This window comes from Callorhinchus milii, unplaced genomic scaffold (assembly GCF_018977255.1).
Source record: "Callorhinchus milii isolate IMCB2004 unplaced genomic scaffold, IMCB_Cmil_1.0 Scaffold6, whole genome shotgun sequence".
In the NCBI taxonomy this organism is placed as follows: Eukaryota; Metazoa; Chordata; class Chondrichthyes; order Chimaeriformes; family Callorhinchidae; genus Callorhinchus; species Callorhinchus milii.
The window spans coordinates 17,728,598-17,749,821 of NW_024704747.1; the positions used below are offsets into that span (position 1 = coordinate 17,728,598).

General features: G+C 43.7%; 1 protein-coding gene across 1 annotated transcript in view; it reads right to left on the reverse strand.

Annotated features, from left to right (window-relative positions):
• Positions 1 to 275: 275 nt before the first annotated feature.
• Positions 276 to 21,224, reverse strand: part of ino80db (INO80 complex subunit Db) — a 32,832-nt gene continuing 11,883 nt past the window's right edge. The window contains exons 3-11 of the mRNA XM_042336227.1: positions 16,345 to 17,132; positions 14,379 to 14,490; positions 9,670 to 9,894; positions 7,117 to 7,225; positions 6,877 to 6,907; positions 6,107 to 6,240; positions 4,151 to 4,362; positions 3,749 to 3,906; positions 276 to 2,824 (exon numbers count right to left, since the gene is read on the reverse strand). Coding sequence (XP_042192161.1) covers positions 1,638 to 2,824; positions 3,749 to 3,906; positions 4,151 to 4,362; positions 6,107 to 6,240; positions 6,877 to 6,907; positions 7,117 to 7,225; positions 9,670 to 9,894; positions 14,379 to 14,490; positions 16,345 to 17,132 — 2,956 coding nt within the window. The 3' untranslated portion in view covers positions 276 to 1,637. The remainder of the gene's footprint in view (positions 2,825 to 3,748; positions 3,907 to 4,150; positions 4,363 to 6,106; positions 6,241 to 6,876; positions 6,908 to 7,116; positions 7,226 to 9,669; positions 9,895 to 14,378; positions 14,491 to 16,344; positions 17,133 to 21,224) is intronic.

Genomic DNA, 21,224 nt, shown 5'->3' on the forward strand with positions numbered 1-21,224 from the left:
TTATAAGACACTGGATGCATCACAGTGGATGCAGTGGTGGTAAACAATTTGTGATAAAAGCAGGGATTCAATAGTCCTGGTACGGACAGATAATAGTTGGGTTAGAAGCTTTGGGTGTGAAAAGTGCAATAGAACGTGAGCGACTCAGAATCCCACCTGCTCAGCACATGGTAAGTAGCCTCAAAACCAAGGGACGATATTCACCTCCTCTTTCCCCCCCACCCACCCCACACACGCACACAAATTAAATAGAAAAACCTTAATGATCTGCAGCTGAACTATAATGCTTAAGAGATTTTACATCTTTACCTATTTTGCTGAATGGCAAACAGAGGACTAAAAGTAGGATGATGAATGCAAATAGAACTGGGAGCTCAGGACCACAGGGCAAACGTGTTTCTCCACTTACTGCTTCTGCTGCCCTTCCTGATGGGTGTGGAGTGGCTGGAGACCAAAGGGGGATGGGTTGGTTGTGGGTGGGGGGGCTGGCAAAAAGAAACAAGGAGTTTGGGCAAGACGACTTATAGTCATGGCTTTGAACCTAACAATTTGAACCCACGTGAATATTACATTTTTTTTAAAAAGTGCTCTGAAGTGTCCTTACAGCCTGAAAATGGTTTGCTTGTAGTAGTTCATGCACAGAAGACTTCACCAGGTTTTAGGATTGTACTTTTAAAAACTTAAACAGTAGTTCTGCCATCTTGCTCGAGAAAGCAGTGGCAGCTAGCGACCTGCATGTGCACTGGCTGAATAGACTGTGAGCACCTGATCCACAGTCTATCATTCATTTGCAAAAGGTTCAGTGAGCTGAACACCTACTTACGAGAATGAAACCAAACAATATGCCACAAAAGATTTTACAAATAGATACGTAATGGCATCATAAAATGTACTAATGTATTTACATAAAAATATACTCAAAACTGAATGTATTACGCTCTTTAGCCCTGAATAGGAGGGGCAGATTGACCTCCGGAAGGTCATCTACCCTTTTGAAAGCTCGGTGGATCAAATCACCCTAATTCACAGTGGCTGCTTGGGCAAAATATCTAGCGATCAAAAGGTGTCCACTGTGGCCAAGGAAGTTGGACAGTTTGATTGATGGGAATTCAGGTCTAAACTGACATCTTGGCCATATGCAACTATTTAAAGGTGACTGGGTTGTTAACTCTTTTGTAATCTCAACAAGCAGTCAATGCGGACAACCTGATTCAAAGATGCCAACGCTGGGATACCAGGGAAGAGAGGGATGAGAACATTTAGATTCAAGAAATGCACCAAAACAGTCGACAAAATGACTTGGTGACGACATGTTAGTTTAAATAATGATAAGGGTTGTTGGTGGAAGAGGGGAGAAAGGAACTTAACGAGAAAATAGCAAATTTCACGTAGATGGAATGGGGAAATCATTGGCATTTCCGTTTGATCACTGGATATTTTCTCGTTAATGCTCTCAAAACTCCAAATCTTGTTCTCTGCCCTGGTGTAAGGAAGGCCTGGCAATGCCCGGCCCCGAAAACTAAGAACGACACCCTCAATCCCCAAACACCGTAAAAGACCAGCGGAACGTCAGACACTCTACTTTTGCTTGCAAACCAAGAAACGGGTGGCCAGTCACACGACAGATCTGCCCACTTTCACTTCTGAGTGCTGAAAGGAACTGCGACATTGTTCGTACTGGTGGCAGCAGCTGGAGCCGTCACGGCAAAGCCCGTGGGAGGCGCTATAGAACTGTGTGTGGGCTGGACATCCTTGGGAATGCCACTGTGTGAGGAGGCAAGCTGGGGGCCAAAAGCCGCGCTGAACTGGGGCAGCTGTTGTTTGGAAGGGTTGGAAATCAGCAGGTCAGGAGGCGAGGAAGGTCCCACTGTGGTGACATTGCTGAAACCAGCCTGGGTGAGCCCTGGAAAGAGGACAGTGCTGCTGGGCGTCGCCGTGGAGAAGGCCGTTTGTATGGACGCTGAGTGAGGGGTGGAGAGTGGGGTGGAGAGCGAGGTGGAGAGTAGATGTCCCTCTGCTCCGACTGAGATCAGGTTGCTGAATGTAGCTGGGTCGCTGAGGTTGATGGTGCTCCATTGTGGTCTGGGGTTAACTGCTCCACCCAGTGACACCTCCAGCTGAGCTGGCAAAATGTGGGGTGTTAGTAGAGTCACTTCAGCGGTGGGGAATGTGGTGGTCAGGGAGTCCCCAGAGTAGGGCGTCGTGTGGGGCAGGGGCGAAGTGATGTGGTCGCTATAGGGAGAGGGGACATGTTCGCTGCTGTAGTGGCTGCTGTGTGGGGAAGAGTGCGAGTGGTCGCTGCTGTATTGCTGGGGCGGCATCAAGTCCTCGCTTTTCCCCAGCATCGGGTTGCCCTGTGCCCGGGGAGAGGCGTGGTTGCTTTGAAAGTGAGACGAATAAGTCCGATCCCCGAGAGCGCTGTGGCCGCTCAGGGCTGACGAGGCGAGGCCCACGCTGGACGGGGCAGGATACTGAACGTGATTGGCCACTGAACTCTCTGGGTTCGACAGTGCGGCCGGGTGAAGGAGGTTCTCGTCCAGCTCTAGGTTGGTGAAGTTCTCGGGGGCCATGCGCCCGTTCAGGAGATCTCCCAGTTGGTTGTTCACAGCCCTGCTCAGGGCTGGCATTCCTGCTGCGGCAGCAGCGGCAGCAAACACCCCCATCCCCCTGCCCGTCAGCTCGGAGCCCGCCTCTCCCTCTGTGTGCGACAGATCACCGATCGAACTCAGCCGCTCCAGCGAGGCCGCATAGGATGTCACTGCCTCCAGCGCTCGCTCCAGCTCCTCCGCCTCCTCAGTCGTTGGCAACAGCTCACCGTTTTTACCTGGGGTATGGGGAATGGGAACAAATACAATTACCATAGGAGGGGGGTGGGGGAGGGGGGGTGATAAGTGGAGCTCCTTGGACTTGAGCTCTTAATCAGAATGATGGGCCCACCAAAACAAATGTTTTCATAGTATAACACCCAGCTGAAGAAACCTTTACATGCACTAAACAAGACTGCAAATAAGATCAACCTTTAGATGTCCTATACCTGGAACACCTTGCAATCATGAGATGAGTGGGAGATTATCCCTTTCCTGGAAAGCTACCATGATACTGTTTATCCAGTTGCACATTCACCTATCTGAGTGCATTGTGCTCTCAGATGGGTTTCATATTTTATTTTGGGTAAAGGAACTCAGCCGACGATAATTATCAAGCACCTTACAAAAGCAAGAACTGTCTAAGCGCTGTACTGAATGAGATTAATTAAAATTGAAGGAAATGTTAATGCAGACAAATGCTACAACGTGTCTGTGCCCAGCAACATTCTACAAAGAGATGAGTGGCCAATTGCCAAACATCTGGAACCGTTCAACAGGACTGCGATTCTTTAGGGATCAGGGAAGCACATTGAGATGTCCTCCCAACACGAAGGGCTATAATAAATACAAATTGTTGTTCTAAAATGCCAATCCAAAGGGGTGGGGTCAGTCCCAGAGAGGGGGGGGGGAATGGAATAAGGTGGAAGAGAGAGAGTGACAGAAACTACAGGGGTGGAGAGTCCTACTGAACAGATGCAGACATTTAGCTAATTGACCTATCCAATGGCCTAACTGTTCACTGCTTTTTAATCGCAGAGAAATATAATTTATAATAATACAATTTTAAAAGGAAAGTACGATTGCAGCAGAACATTTTTTCCTCCTTAGAAATTTTCCCTTAAATAATTTGGCAACTCAGAGCTTGAAGAGAATGAGGGCACCTTCAAAAAGATCAAAGTCCTGCAGGTCGTCAGGTAGCCGTTGAAGCACCTCTGCCAACTCTTCTTGATTCAGTTCCAGGTCATTTGGCATGTCTGTGATCTCGTTGGTGATGTCATCAGTGATTTCATCGGCACTGAGCTCTGGAGTGGAAGAATTCCTGGGGGAAAAGGTGTGACGGCAGAAGTAGATAATAATATAATTTTAATACAATAATACATAATAATCCTTGCATTTGATATATGTCACTGAGACGTCTCAAAGCGCTTCACAGAATATATTTTAGAGTGAATTAACTGTGCATTTTGTGGATGAAACACGGCAGCCAATTGCGCACAGCAGTGTCCCAGAAACAGTGGGGCAATGCTGAGCTGTATACACAAGTGCTGTTCTGCTCTGCTTACCGAACATGTGAGGCCAAAACTGACACACCAAGAGTGCCAGGCATGGAGAGGTTGCCCTGGGGTACAGCTGGAGGAATCGGCTTCTGAGGCCTCCGTGGTCCTCTCCGCCTCTTCTTCTTGTGTTTTTTGGTAAGTGCTGGAGGCTTCGTTTTCTTCCTGGGCTTCCTCTGTTGCTGTACCTTGCGGTTGCTGTCCCCTCGTAAGAAATTATCCTGAAACAAATGGATAGGTAAAACGCTGCACCTGTGCAAACAACAGATCATTACTGCACATGCCTCTCTTTGAAGTGCAGCCCTGTCCTTTTGGAAGTTTTTGAAGCCCCCTGTGAAAATGCTGCCAGTGCTGACAGGTTCGGTCACGGTGCAGAACCTGGATTCTGGCAGATGATATAATACAACAACAACAAGATTCCATTTATAGAGGGCCTTTCACGTCAGGAGGACGTCCCAAGGCGCTGTACAGTTGGGTCAGGACCCGAGCATTGGGGTGAAATGGTCAGGGGGAGGGAAGGGAGGGAGCGAGGAGGGGGTAGAGAGTTGAGAGGGGAGCTGAAGGCACGGTCAATAATAATAATCTTTGTATTTGATATAGTGCCTTAGCACATACTGAAGACATCTCAAAGCGCTTCACAGAATATACTGTAAAGTGAATTGACTGTACATTTTGTGGGCGAAACGCAGCAGCCAATTGTGCACAGCTGTGTCCCACAAACAGTCGTGGATTGAGTGACCGAATTATTATTCATTTATTTTTTTGAAAGGATTATTACCCCCGGAAAAGCGATATATTCCCAACAGTGTAAACTTTTTCCAAACATGGGTTTTGCATTTTTCACTTGGCTTTCATTAAAATGGTGGTTAGATTGATTATAGCATGACAGGAAATCAGCAACAGAAGATCCTATGGCCCTTTAAATGTCACTTTTCAAGATTAAAATAAGTTTATAAGCATTAATAAGCAGCTGTTCTGCATTACCGCACAGTTCCTTACAATGGTGTCACTGACGGTAGTGATTTTGCATTGATCGGCAGTTCAAGTAGATAGTATCTACTAGCATGCTTAAGCAATTAAAATGAATTTGGGCAATTTGAGTTTAATCTATGAGCATGGATCTAAGCCACAAAACTGGCAACAATATGGCATTAATATATGGTTTCACCCAGAGGCCATAAAGCACATGTGATGCGGAAGGATGCTACATTGATGAAGGAAAGCCATTCTTCTGACTGTAGGCTTGAGTATCACTCTTGGAGTAGTGCGGAGGTTTTACTGTGGATGTGCTGTGGGTTACACCTGAACTGACACTGCTCAATGCAGCGGTGGGAACAGTGCAAGACTCACTTCAAACAATGGTCACAATCCTTACCATTTGTCCAGGAATGCTCCAAATGCCAATACCACAGTGTGTACCCATGGTTCAGTAAAAGTTGAGCTCCTGATTTCACCATAGGCATTCGCCAACATAAGACTATAAAATCCTCATAAGTACAGGTGGTAAATAAAGGAACAACATATCGATTAAAACTGCTATTTTAGTACAACATTTTCAGTTGCTCTATGGAAGCTACGATAAGCCAGCCTGTTAATAGCAGTTGCCTACTTTCTCTCACTGGACAGCAGAGAAAGAGAAGCACCAGCAATAAATCCATTTCTGGGAACAGCCGAAGTCCATGCAACGACGACAAAATTATATTGGTATAGCGCCTTTCATGTTGGGAAGACATCCCAACATGACGTTCATGCAGATCATGAAGAGGCACAAATACAGACAGAGATACAGTAGATGTGGTGAGAACCAGAGACAAAGTAGAGGACAGACTCGGTTGTATGTGTGCCACCACCAGAGATAGTTTTACTCTGCATCTCGTAGTGACACTGGGTGCAAAGATTTCTGAACTCCAGCACAGACTTTAATCCAACATAAAAATAAACCTGTGTGTTTTTGGGGAAGTTTACCATTTTCTTTGCGTGCTCTTCACACAGTGGGGTTTGGTGCGTGATGTCAAACACTGGAATGGAACACTGCTGCCCGTCTGCAAACTTGGCCGTGCAGCTGGAGAACAGCTGCTGCGAGCGACTCAGCAGGATATCTGCATCGCACAGGTCAAGAAAATACTACCTACATTCCAATATCAGCCCCCCCACCCCCCAAAAAACACACATATACATATTAGTCATTTCAAAAAGATGTATGTGCAAAAGAGTCAATTTATTCCCCCCCTCCCTCCATGGATTTCTACCATTGACATCTCTCCCCACTCCCAAAGCCACTGGTTATTCAGACATTGCAAATTTCTTTAAATTCAGGCATTTCTGGATTAGCTTCTAAATGAATGGTACTGTTTTAGAATGCATCTTAAACTGCATTACCGCTAATGCTGGGTTTAAGCCAGTGGAAATAATTATGGAACTGCCCGCACCTGTCTCCCAAAATCCTAAGTGCACCTTCTGATTCAAGTTAGATGTGTAGGGAGAAGTACAGTACTTTATACTGGAAATATAAACTCCCCCAGGCTGTTACTCAACTTACTTTTTAAGTATTAAAAACCCACAGAACATGAAGGTGATCTACAATAAGTGCTTTTCATAGTGCACTTTCTTGTAGTTAAAGAGTCACACTATCAGGATCCCTTCTAAGAGCCAGTCAAAACGATTATAATTAACTACAACACTCAGAATTCTATCAGTTGATGGGAGAGGTTTAGATGTTATTTTAAAGCAATTACTGAATCCAACAGGGTAGGAGAGCTGAAATATCTGCAGATATGGGTATATCCCAGAATGTGTTGTTTAGCTGTTTGCTCTAGTCTCCCCTGAACACCAGGAAATCCTTGAAACCTGGTAATTTATTGAGAGTTATTTTCAATTGGCTTGAGTACAAGTGGCAAGTCTCTCTTTAACCGTACTTCTGTCCCAGGTCAACAATAATGCCTGTTTGTTACAATTTGAAAAAATGTTAAGGATACGTTGAAACAGTGCCTGGTATATGGAAGAGCCATGTTGGTGCAGTGCTGGCCCTTGATGATTCCTGTGCACAGTGCTGGATCCACTACGCTGAGGTCTGTCTGCTTTGTGCTGAAAAAAAGAAAAGTAGTAAGGTTAGCTCATCCTTTGAGCTATATACAGGCGGTGCCCTTGATGGGAGTTAATAAGATCTTCGATGCCAAGAGTGAGAGATAGGACCCAGGCTCATGTTAGTGGTTCCTTTGTCTCAGAGTGATGAATATGAGGGAGCTGATTTGAATAGGGGCCAGATACTTACATGCAAAGAGGAAAAAACACCTCAGGCCCGAAGTATCCATTGAGTTTAACTTCCAACAACTATTCTTAATGCATAACAGTGACACAAAGAGAACGTAGGACAGAGATTCCTCCTGGAATGCATACCATTGTACAGATTGGTTACAGTTACTTTTGCTTTAAACTTAGTCATATCACCTTCACCTCTCTAGGCTTGCTCCAGAGCAAGCAATATTCACTGGCCGATGATCAGGTGAGGAATCCGCCCAACTGCAGCCAACTCCAGGTGGAAACTACCCGAATCAGAATAGAACAGAAAAGATCAAAGTACTCCCCATCATTCCCATTGTAGAGAATTTCTCTTCCAATCTCAACTTCTAAGTTCCAAAAAAAAAGTCCCTAAACATAAAATGTACCTCATTTACCTGATTTAAAATGCTCAGCACACTTCCTATAATAAATGCATTGTTCAGTAGTCTTATTCAGCAATACAAGGGCCCCAAAGCACTTTGAAACAATACACTTCATAGGAATTTTACAGCGTAGAAGGAGGCTATGGAGCCCATCAAGTTTGTGAAGGTGTTTTTCTAATCCCATTCTCATACTCGTATCCCCCACCAAACGCTTTAACATTCTTCTTTTCAAACATTTATCTAAGTCATCCTTCCAATAATTTGTGGATTCTGCTACAGGAAAGGTTTGTGGTAGCTACTTCCTTGTTTCTAGTTAGCCACTGATGTCCCGGCCACAAAATAAATATAAAATGATCAGATCTCTGATGTGGTTATATAACTTGTATGACAAACTTGCAGTGTGGTTCTACAGGACAGAAATTCTAGATAGCTAGAAATGTCTGAAACAGCTGCGAGAGCATCAGTCTCCACTATACTAAATATTTGTCCCTGAGGGCACAGATTTCTGGTGCATCACTATCCATGATCATCTTTTTTTGGAAAGAGAAAATATTAAGTTTAACACCTTTTATTTTAAGACTTTCACTGAATATTGCTGATGGTACTTAATGGGGGAAACTGGATTGGAGGAATTACTTAGCTCACCAGTGACCTGTGATCAGGAGAGATGTTTCCATTAACTTGGAAATGCATTAGCTTTGAGTGCAGGCATTTTAATTCAACTCCCTCTTACACTAATGAATTCAGCAATGTCGCCAAGACAAATGTTCCTTAATGGGTTCAGCAGCATTCACTTGATGAATATTGCACCAGAACGACAGAACAATGACAAAACTACAAGGCAGCAGAAAACCAAAAAATGTTAACATAATAATGAAGTGCGGTGGGCTAGTTTTGAAAATGTGTCTTAACGGGAATGATCATGCTCTCTTTATCAGCGATGATATCAGCCTGGTTCAATCAAACTGAGTTGGACAGTTTTTCCAGCAACCATGCAATAAAATATTCCCCTAGCTACCGCGATGATCTGTTTCCTGAAATGGATGATCCGTAAAACTTGGGGTACACTACGTTTGGCTTACTGAACACCAGTTAGAGAGTTCACTCAGCCAGTGCAATCACTTTCAAGTTTGACATATATTTTCTTGCCTACATTCTGCCTTTAGTGCCTTCAGTTCGGACAATCAGCTATCAGGGACAGTTACATTAAATACATTCACTTTCCGTACACTAAAGGTTAAATACAAATTGTTTGGAAACAATTTCTGTAGAAGTGCGTCTCTTAGGAACTTGTATGAACCAACTGAAAAAGTACAGGACAGAGACACAAAGAGAAACACAAAATAATCAGGCACCAAATAGCAACATGTCAGATGGAACAGAAGCTCAAGGGTCACCTGTCAAAAAAATCCTTTTTACCCAAGAATCTAAATATTTCAGTCTCCTTCCACCCCACTCACTAAGATACAGGTTATGATCGCTGCAAATTTAGCCTGGATGACGAGAGATTTCCATTCCCAACATTGCATTCGAAAGCTGGGCAGACAACAATCTAGCCAGACTTGTATACAAGTCCACATGTGTACATAAGACAGGATCACCACAAATTGAAAAAAGGAGTGCTGACAGACTCCCGAAAACAGGTGAACGCTACTCAAGCACACCATCGGGGAATGAATGTCAAATCTATCAATAGTGGCAGATGTGATAACATAAGATTGATAACAATCGCATTATTATACCTGGCTATTATAGTCAACGTAAGATGCCCGAGAGCTAGACTGCACTGATCATAATGCTCTCTAGGCGCAATCAGCTTTTTTTTATTCTGAAGGAAGTCGACATTGCCAGGGAACAGTGACTGACCTGGTCTGTGTGGGTGACCCTGTTCGGAGTTCTCGAAGCAGCTGCCCAGTGTAGTCAGGCTCTTTGTTGGCTGCCTGCAGTAGCGCCATGCGAAACGCATGCCGACACCTCTGCTTGCGTACCGCCGCTCTCTCCACACGACACAGCTGCATGTATCTGTGCTGCAGGTAAGTGCAGAGTCGTGTCATTCTCAAGCTTCTTGTACTCGTCGCCTCATCTTCAGGGCTGCGAAAAAAGAACAAATCAAAGTGTAACGTCTCCGTCCCGAGAGAAACCTAGATAAATAAATGCAGTCAAAATCACACCAGCGCTCAGAATAATACTTTGTGTATTTGGATTTCCTTGTGTCACAGACCACTGCCCCAGATGATCGGCTATTCAACAACAACAACAACAAGATTCCATTTATAAAGCGCCTTTCACGTCAGGAGGACGTCCCAAGGCGCTGGGACTTCATCTTGTGCACACAGGTTTCAAATCAACTGCTGGAGTTACGGAGAGGGCACCCCAGACATAGTGCTCTCTCCCATATTCTCTCCTGCTATAGGGAAGTACTAGGCTCTGCCCATGTGCTAACTTACCTACACGCACAGAAGCAGTTGAGATCAGGAATAGCAGGACAGAGATTGACATTGCTTTTCCCCTTCCTGATTGCACTCAGCATGCTTCATGTGAAGCATCAGAAGAATCCTTTTGCTGTACTGCGGTATGTCTGTGGCACTTTGAACCTAACATTGCCATTATCAACATTGTTTTAAATTCATTGTCACTAACACATTAATTAATAACATTTCTGGTACTAACTTCACTGGTAGTAATATTGCCCATACTAACTTAACTACTGTTAATATGGCTGCTACTAACAAACCAACGCGACTGCTACAAACTAAATAGCTGCCATTATAATGGAGACTGAATTTTATGCTTGAAATGCATTTTGTGTGCAGCTCTACCACAATGCCCACAGCAATAAAGCTCTATTGATTTTAATTATTTTTGTACTGTAAGTTCTCAGCCTTTCCATTATTAGTCTTTGGTTTACAGTCTCTAAATTCAATAACTAACTGGGCATGTAGCTGAACAGAGGATTTTACATTATGCCAGTTGGTTCATAGATCAGAGGGTAACCTTGAAAGCTGCCTATCTGGGGATCAGCTGGCTAGACCACATGCTTGTAGATGAGGCTGATAGATTGGTATTTTCTGTCATTTCCTTAGCTGGAACACAACAAGATTGCAGAGCTACTAGCAGAAATTAGTCTAATCTAAAGGTTAATTGTGTATGTGTGCCTGCACTTTTCGTGGGTGGGGGGACAGGAGTGAAGTGGCAAGTAGCCCAGATCTGAAACACGGAACCTAAGAATCTGATCCACTTGCTAATCCCAGAACACGCTGAATGTTACACTTTTACTGGATTTTACTATCTATGAAATACAATCATAAGCTAAACTGTTTATTCCGATATGTTTCATTCTGAAACCCAATACACTATTAAACATAGCCACCAGACATGATGCAGACAGTCTTGAAATTACATGCCACAGACCTTTCACCTCCACATAGTCGCAAAGGCAATGCTGGAGTGTTCAAAATCCTGATCTACTTTGCAATTTTATCAAAATATATCAATTCACTGCAACTGAATATCATTACTTTCCTTCTAAATCTCAAGACCAAAACAACAAGAAGATTTAATTTATAGAGCGCCTTTCACGTCGGGAGGACGTCCCAAGGCGCTGGACAGTTGGGTCGGGACCCGAGCAGGGGGGAAATGGTCAGGGTGAGGGGAGGGAAGGGAGGGAGCGAGGAGGGGGTAGAGAGTTGAGAGGGAAGCTGAAGGCACGGTCAAAGAGAAAAATCTATATAACAAAAATTACAATTTTAAATGAAAATCATTTTGCTCACAAAATCCCTCTTTTGCAGACCTTGACATATGCCAGCCTACCCACCAATCCATTTGCAATGTTCCCAGCTCAAGAGACGCAGGTAAGAAAACAAGTGAAGAAAATGAAACAAGGAACAGGAAAGTGAGAAATAGACAACAAGGCAAAGGAAGCTTGTCTCCAAGTACAAAAAAACAAGACACCAGCTAAAGAGTCTCTAATAGCATTGAATAAACACAATACAAATAAGCACTCAAGATGAGAAGGCACTGGCAAGAGCCAAGCAGGAGAGCCTCAGTCTTGTCTACATTTAACTGAAGGAAGTTAGAGCTCATCCAGGACTCGGTTAGAACAGTAGTGAACCTGGAATCAAGGTTAGAAGCAGACAGCGAGAGGGAGAGAAAGAGAGTTGAGTGCCATCTCTACACATGTGAAAGTGAACATCAAGACTGTGGATGATGTCACCAAATGGGAGTATAGTGAAGAATAGAGGACCAAGGATAGAGCCCTGAGGAACCTGCATGTGACCGTTTGGGGCAGGAGGAGAAGGTGTTTGATGAGATAAAGTAGACACTGGGTTAGGTACGAGTGAAATCAGGATAGGACAGAACCATGAAGGTGGAACAGGGAGGAGAGGTGGTGGTGAAGAATAGAGAAGTCAACAGGGTAAAAGGCAGCTACCCAAGGAGCAGAGAGAACCCTAGGACAGGAATATGAAACACTTGGAAATGCTCCTGTAAAGCAAAAAATACTGCCATATTGCAAAAGCATATTATCCAATCACCAACTGTATATTAGCTAGAAGTTGCGTAACAATAACAGAAGTGAAAAGGCATAAATTGAAAGAGGAAGCAAAACAGTCGTGGCAAGTGCCTTGAATCAGCGCTAGCTACTACATGATTTTTATTTATCAAAATAAATTTCCCTGAGCGGCACAATAAGAAGCCATTTGCGGAGAGCAGCAGAACTATGTGAACTGGCTGAGAACAGAAATGGGAGCCTCAAGGAATGTGGCCACTAACTTTTATTGTTAATGCTGAAACTCTGATCCACGCTTTTATCACCTCAAGGCTGGACTATGGGAACTCTCTCCTCGCCGGCCTTCCCGGCACCTCCCTCCACAAGCTGCAGGTCATTCAGAACTCTGCAGCTCGTGTACTGTCCCGCACCAGGCTTCACGACCACATCACTCCCACCCTCGCTCGCCTCCACTGGCTCCCCATCCCCCAGAGGATCGAATTCAAGGTCCTCATCCTCACCTACAAGGCCATTCACGGCCTTGCTCCCTCCTACCTCTCCGACCTACTTTCCCCTTACCTACCTGCCCGTACCCTCCGTTCCTCTGGCTCCGGTCTGCTCCACATCCCCCGCCCCAACCACCCTACCATCGGTGGCCGGGCCTTCAGCCTCTCAGCCCCTAGGCTCTGGAACTCTATCCCCAAGTGCCTTCGCCACTTCCTCCCTTTCCTCCTTCAAGGCCGGTCTCAAGAACTTTCTCTTTGACCGTGCCTTCAGCTCCCCTCTCGACTCTCTACCCCCTCCTCGCTCCCTCCCTTCCCTCCCCTCACCCTGACCATTTCCCCCTTGCTCGGATCCTGACCCAACTGTACAGCGCCTTGGGACGTCCTCCCGACGTGAAAGGCGCTCTATAAATGGAATCTTGTTGTTGTTATATGGTTGGTCTTCTATTCACAAAAATATCAGGAGCAGCCATTAAAATCCAGCCCAATGAATTGCTTCCTCTTGTATTAGAAATATTTGATGCACTTCCCCCAAACCTTAAAGTGAATATGCCAACATCATTGGAATTCCTTCATTAACACAAATTAATCCGTTCTTCCCTTTATTGCTTGAAAAACCTGTACCAGTGCAGGCGGACTGCCAGTACAGAGCGCTCTCCTCATCCAACAAACCACGCAGGTGATCTAGTCCCAAAATAATAATGAATATACTGAGGAGAGGCAATCAAATAGAGAGTAAAGGTCACTCGGGAGTGAGTTATATGAAGAATGGATAGCTGAGACTGACTTTAAAGCGGTAATCTAATTGAGAAGGTCAGAAAGTGAAACTATGTTGGCTTGAAGCCATTACCTGATCTCAATGAATAAATAAACAGCCTTGAAATGATTCTCTGCTCTCTATCATTTAGCACGCAGACGTTTTCTTTGACATTTTAGAAATGGACCATAAAAAGACTAACTACTGTGCTGGCATTGGTGCAAGTGAATTGAGAAATAAGTCAGATGGGAAATTCAATGTCCGGTAAGTACAAATTGGAATTCATTTCTCTACGTTGTCACAACACAGTATTTCCTTACCACTGTCTGCCTGCCTAATCGTGCACAAAGCACAATTCTGGTTCTGGATACCATCAACACTGAGTTTTCACAGTCTTTAAAGGAAACGCACAAGATTCTTAATAAGTTGAGGTGTGCCAGCTGAGAGGTGAAGTCAGGTGCAATCTTTTATATGAACAGCTGTAAATACTGGAAAAAGGCTTGCGGTGCTTTAAGTTTGGGGGATGTGATATGGAGAGGTTTCAGAGAGCTGAAATTCATGTTTAAACATGATTTTACCCAATTATTTTTCATGTTTTTTTAATATGTGTAACAAACAGTGCCGTAAACGTCGTCCGGTGCTGGAATTCTTCTCTATAGATTGTGAATGCAACAATGCATCACTACCATACACAAGTGCAAAAGTTAGTCTTGGCCTGTATTTGTCAGAGAGAAATTCTATTGAAAATTGAGTTTATAGAAACATATTAAAGGGAGCCTCTAAGCCAGATCACCAAATTTTCAGGAGTATTGACGCAAACAGTACTCACTCAGGGCTACACAGAGTCCACTTGTCACCGAGCGTGCACGAGTCCTGGCATGACGGTACCCGCTCGTCATCTTCCTCCTCCTCCTCTTCACTGTCCTCAGACCAGTCCAGCCCTGCAGACAAGCAGAATTTCGTCTCACTGAGCCAAAGACAGGGGAGCAAAATAACAACACATCAGGACCTGATGCCAAAGAAAACACTGATCTTAAAGGGAAACACAATTCTGATGGACAGTGCTATTAATCTGGTATAGTATTAATCTGAATCTATACTATGTTTAGGGACTGCTTGTCACATACATTTTCCATTACCTTGCAGAAAATGAAAGGGGGAGGATGGGGGCAAGCGGAGTAGTAGGAAGGACTATAACAATGGAAAGAAAGACAGCCAATTGAGGATCAATGTCTAGACAACTGTACACAATGCTCCGTGTGGAACCAGACCAGTGCTTTATGTAGTCATCACTACATCCTGGAACACAACCTCATTCAAGTCACATATCCTAAACCTGATTGTTTCCTTGTCACTACATTGATAGTTTCAATAAGCAACCAGCAATCACTTCCAATTCCTTCTGCTGTTTCTGTTGTGCAGGCCTCTAGCATTTAAGTGCATTTTCCCACGGCTTATTCCCTTTCTCTATTCTTAGCATTTTACTAACTGTCCTCGGTGGCCAAGTGACCAAAGGCACCACCCAATGTAACACCAGTCATATTATAAACAGAAGGTCGCAGGCTCAAACTCTGTTCTGGGGTGTTAGCTCGGGCAGCATTCAGTGTGCTATAATTGGCCACAACACCCCCAAGTTAAGGAAGAGAAAACCTGCCAGGGCTTCTGCTGGAAGGTGCATGTGTGGATGCTAGACTTGGCTCCTCTCTTCCCCCCTCCCCCTCACCATCCAAATAGTCTGTTAACACTCGCTGTCAAAGATCACATTGCATTATGATCCCAAGTAAAATACAAATTGGAACTGAACCAGTAGAGAAAACGAGACAAACCTTTGGGAGGCGAGGAGAAAATATTTTGTTTTATATAAAAGAGACACACAATTGTGTTAGTTGTATTATTATCCGTACTTCAGAGTTATTTAGAAACCCCTATGCATATGTAAGAAAATACACATTGAATCAACAAACAGTGAAATAGGGTTACCATCTAGGACCAAGTTGAACTATGAGGTTTTATTAGAGGAAGCATCACTAAGACAAGAAGGTTGAATGCAAAATTCTGTTCTGAATAACAGCATAAAACCGACGAAATGCATATAGCTAACATTATGCTAAGACTGCTGTCAACTGTAAAGGACTGCCCGACTGTACATCAACAAAATCCACTGTATGGCCCAAGCAAACCACCAGTAAATGAAAGGAGGGCAATAAATCCAGACTGTGAAATGGTTCACATATATATAAAATTCATAGAATTACACAAGAAATTTAGAAGCAGATCATAACTGCACTATTCTGTACACCCCCATCTCCCTGAACTATGGTGCTAAAATCATGCCTAAGTGGTGCATAAAGACCATCCAGGATTAATTACACCACACTATAATTAACACACATGCTGCCTAATTTTCACAATAATCATCTTTGCATTTTTCTACAGTGGCAAGAATAGTGACTGTATTTGTAGGCAAAACTGGCTGCCAAGTCGCACACAGCAAGTTCCCAAAAGAATCATTGGGACAAATAGCATTTGATCTTTAACATCACCCGAAGAACAAGCAGGCTGGACCTTGATTCCAACATATCAATGAGAGTGCAATGCTCCCCCAGCACTCAGTGACGGACTTATGGTGGGGCTTGAACCACAATCTTCTGAGTCAGAGACCAGAGTAATATTAAATGTGCCAAACGGACACCCCGAGTCACTTGCCTGTCCTTTCCGATGTGTTGTAAATTGGAAGAAAACACAAATTTAAATATTTAAGAAGAAACATAGCGAAATTGGGCTTCTCCACGTACCTAAATGTGGAAAGAGATCTCGGTGCAGCAGCTGTTTCTCGGCGCACAGTTTGGCTAGTCTCTGGAGTCTGCTCACACAGGCCACATGCGGCCTGCACACCGGTGTGGAGTTTGATGCTTTGAGAATGACGACGTCAGCCCGGGGAGAAGTTGATGCAGCAGCAGGTGGAGCTGGGGCCGGTGGGGGTGCTGGCGGTGGGAGGTGAGGCGGGGAAGTGGACTGGTGGGGCTTCCTGTTTGGTGAGTGAACAGCGGGCGCTGTAGGTATTGTACAGTGAGCCGTCCCTTGCGACTGGCTTGGGGTGGGAGGCTGAGACGCTTTGCATAATAAGCCCTGCGGCAGTCCTGTGGGTTTGGGGGGGCTGGAAAGAGGGGGAGTGCGAGAATAGACTAGCTGCGGTGCTACAGGATGGGGGTTAAAGTGCTCTGGTCGCAGTTTGAAAATCTCAGGCTCTCTCAGCCTTTGCTGCCGGTTCTGAGCCAGTTTGGTCTGAAGCTTGCGTTTCACCGTCCCTTTTTTCAGTGCACACTCGTCATCGTCGGGGAAAGCGAACGGGTCGTCAAGTTCTTGCTCCAAGTACTGGAGAGGCAGCCGTGGCCTCTGCGGTGACAGTGTTGGCACATCTAAGCCATTTGCTGTCTTCAAAGCCAGCGAGGGCACTGCCAGGCTGACTGCCATGGCGGCATCGAGATGCGGTCTGTGGCGCACCTCGTCTAGCTGCTCATTCTTTTTCTTTCGCTCCTTTTTAGGGACCAAACCGAGGACCTGCAGGTGGCTGTTGCAATATCTGTTGGAAAAATGAGAACACACTCAGGAGAGGATCAATACACAAAAAAAAACTTGCACTTCAGGTTGCATCTGTCATACAGGATGCCACCTTGAAGTGCTTTGCAGGGATTGTATGAACAGCTGAGTGAGGTGGGAGGGCTGTGGGTAAGGAGGGTGTTGACCAAAGATACTGTCGAAGAGACAGTTTTGTAAGTAAGGTTTTGAAAACAACAACATGCGCTTATATAACACCCTTCACGCAGGGAAGTGTCTTGGAGCGCTTAACAGTGGCTGAGCATGAAATTTGAATAAAGTGAATACGATGACAACACAGACTAAGTTCTATAACAACATTTTACATTGATATGGTGCTTTACTTGACGGGAGGACGTCTCAAAGTGTTTCACAGAACTAAGAGCTGCAACAAGCTTCGGCCAACAACCAATGAAGCCATTGTAGTCAAGGCTCCCTGAAACTACTGCAGCCAAGGCAATGTTGACCTAGATATTCTGGTATTAAACCATGGAAAACTCTGCTTGGTACTGCCATGCCACATGTGTAATGGGAGCAGATTAGCAACTCCCCACACAATACCGAGTATCTTGCACCAAAGGCACTGAGCAACTCTACTTAATAAGGCTCATCAATCAGGTGACCTCAGACCCAATTCTAAATTGCTCCTTAAAAGTTGCTTCCCTGTTTGACTTAGAATTTAGTCATTTGGTCCTCAGACAGCCCTCGAGGCACATCATCACTATATAGTTGGTAAAAAGAAAGACCTTGAATACCACAGAACAATGGTTGGTCAGTAATTGCTCTTCAAATCTACTATCTGCATCTGCACAGTTTTCTTCCTGCATAAAGCTTTCTGCACAAAGTCTCTTGTTTTGTTCTACATCAGCAGTGGGAAAAGGGGATTGGTACCTCACTTTTTTTTAAAAAAAGGATACTAGATGACAATAGATCTACTATGGCATCATAAGGTTGTTGCTGTGACACCCTATGAAGGAGCAAAGCTTTCACTATGTGATCAACTTCACAACAGTGCAGACTTCACAGCAGTAACTGACATTAATGAGAATCATCTGAGTATCAAAATCATGTTTCACAGTCACAAGAAAGCCTGCTCAACATTAGATTAGACTTATAATTGTGTATAGAGGAAATCGGAATTGGAAAGGTTGTCGAGACCCATCCATGCTTCCAAGGACTTCTCCCAACCATGAGCACTAAACAAACCCTCAGTTAGCCGTACTACCATAACCCCCTAGGGATTTCTCTCCTCTCCCCACTCTGTCCCCATATTTCTGGTTCCCAAGATTGAAGGTTTGTCATATCTGATAATTTTTTTCTTGCAGTATAATATGATTGTGTGGTATGATTGTATTAACATCAATTACAGATTGTAACAACTGGATGGATAGGGCACCAGCAGTGAGTTCTTTGGGAATAGTCCAATAAAATTACCATCTAACAAATGTTAGAATTCAACAGCAATATTACTGTGTTTGAGAAACTAACTGGCAAAGAATAAGAAAGATCAAACGGCTGGGTGATAGCATCTAGATTTTTTTTAAAAGAGATAATTTTGCACTATTTCCCAGATGTGATAGCATGACATTTTTGCAAGAGACAAGGTAGATGTGGGTGTGGGTGAAAGTAAAATTTGATTAGTAAAGAGGAAAGAGTTCCTCAGCTGAGGAACATCAGGAAATGAGCAGCCCAAGCTCATATGAATTTGAATAGTTTACAACAGGCAGAAGACAAATATATACTGAATATAGTCATCAGAAAGCAAGTTTACAACAGCATCACAAAACACTGCACTTTACAATATATCCTGTGAAGCGCTTTGTGGTACATTCCAGACATGAAATACCAAATGCAAGGATTATTATTATGCAACTGTGCTTGTTTTATCAAATGAGTGATTCCCAAAACGAATTCTGCTGTTTAATACAAGGAGCAGGATGAGTTAGAGGGAAATACTTTTGAAAAAAAAATCAATGGAGAATTGTGGATGGCGCCCCCATTATACAGTATCTGTATACCACCGTCAAGCACTATGGGACACTAACCCCCACAAAGGGCGCTATATAAATGTAAGCTGTTGTTCTTTCTTCCCAGAGGAGATCTGAAAAATAAAATCCTTCGAATGAATGGTGACTGCCTATGATGAGGGAAAAGGAGGAGTTCAATGGAAAACATAAAACAATTCTGATTTAATATACAGGGTGAATCAAAAATCTTTACTCATAGGTCTATATGAGATGTTCAAACTGCATGTCATGTAAATGTTTACATATATCAATTCGGTGGCAAAACATTTTTACAAATGCGATGAAAGACATTTCCTGTAATAGCTGCACACTCTACAAACAGTCTTAAAAAGAACATCATTAATAATTAAAAACTCTGAGTAAGGACTTCTGATTCACCCTATATGTAATATTCCTCCATTATCTATTGGCAAAAATTCATTTTTTATTCAGCCATTGTCTTCTGGTCTCAGGCAATACATGTCCTCACTAGAATTTTAGGCATTGTGGAGTGGTTTGAGCACTCGACTCGCAAGCAAGAGACCTGGATTCGATTCCCGGCAGAGCGAAATGTTGAGCAAGTTTCCTTACTCCACATACCTGTTTACCTAGTAGTAAGTAGGAACCCGGTTGTTAGTGATTGGCGGATTGCTTTTCTGGAGGGGAACAAATCCTTCAAATTTTTTTTAAATACAAGTCACTCAATCCACTACTGTTTGTAGGACACTGCTGTGCGCAATTGGCTGCCATGTTTTGCCCACAAATATACAGTCAATTCACTTTACAGTATCTTCTTTCAAGCAGTTTGAGACGTCTAGAAGAGGTGAAAAGTGCTATATCAAATGCAAGGATTATTATTATTATTATCATGATGTCGATCTGAATCAAACTGACCAGGAAGTTCCTGGCTAACTATAGATCCTAGCTACCATGAGCTTGCTAGTCTTGGGACAGCAATGAGTATCTGCAATTAGCTCCAATGCTTCAGAGCTAGGAGGGTGGTGTGTGAAGGAGAAAGAAAAGAAAATGTCAACCAGGGATTCTGCTCCCAACACTATCCCAATAAGGCTTGCTGGAGCAGGCCCATGGGTGGCAATTGGGTGTAGAAAGGGTTGGGCTCAGCTGTGTTGCCCTACAAGTCACACATTGCCGAGGCTCACACACAATAAATGTCTGCTTGGCCTCGGTACTTGGAGCACTGCCACCACACAGAAATATAAATCAGTGAGAGAGAGCTTCATCAAAGAGGATAAATAAGTGGAGAAACTAGAATGGATAATAAGCAGCTGAATTAATTAGGGTGAAGAATAAAAAGTAGTATTTAATCTCAAAGTGGCATCTGTATTTTGTGAAAAGGAAAAACATGAACCTGCTGAAAATTCATTTGAATATGTGATGGAAATTGAAATGCAATAGGCAAAGGGTACATTTGAGTATGCAAAACTCTCAACTATCCTTGAAATTTTCACCATCAGTGTGAATTTGTGATCGGATAACAAAATAGTTAACTGTTGTCCTGAGAAAGCAATGGATTCTCTCAGTGAGTGAGGAGGCAGCTGCAAAACTTGGGTTTGCTGAGCAGCTGAAATTATACATATGAACCCCTGTGGGAAATCTGCTTATTAATTCAAGTACCATTTGAAGCTCTGACTTTCATCTTCAAAAAAGCAAACCATTCACTTGATTTTAAAATCCTTGGCTTCCTTTGAGGATTTAGTGGATAGTTGCATCACTTGCAGCTGGAGTCAGAACCCTGGTTCCATGGTTGATCCCAACCAGGACAGTGATATCTCCTGGTGAACTCACTGTTCCTCAGTGTTTGGATAGAGGAGAATCAGCCAGTTCTTCTCTCTATAGCTGTCCAGTAATGCCCACACACCACTTTTGTGACATGAGAGCAAAAGAGGGGAAGGAGGCTGGGAAGTAGGAGAAAAATAAACGTTCTTTGTAAGGGCCAATTCTTCACCTCACAAAATCACATGCTGCAACAATACAGTTTTTAAACTTATGTACATCTTGCTTCTATGAGAGATCAGACACAGAATGGACCAGTGGGAAAGCCAATGGGATTT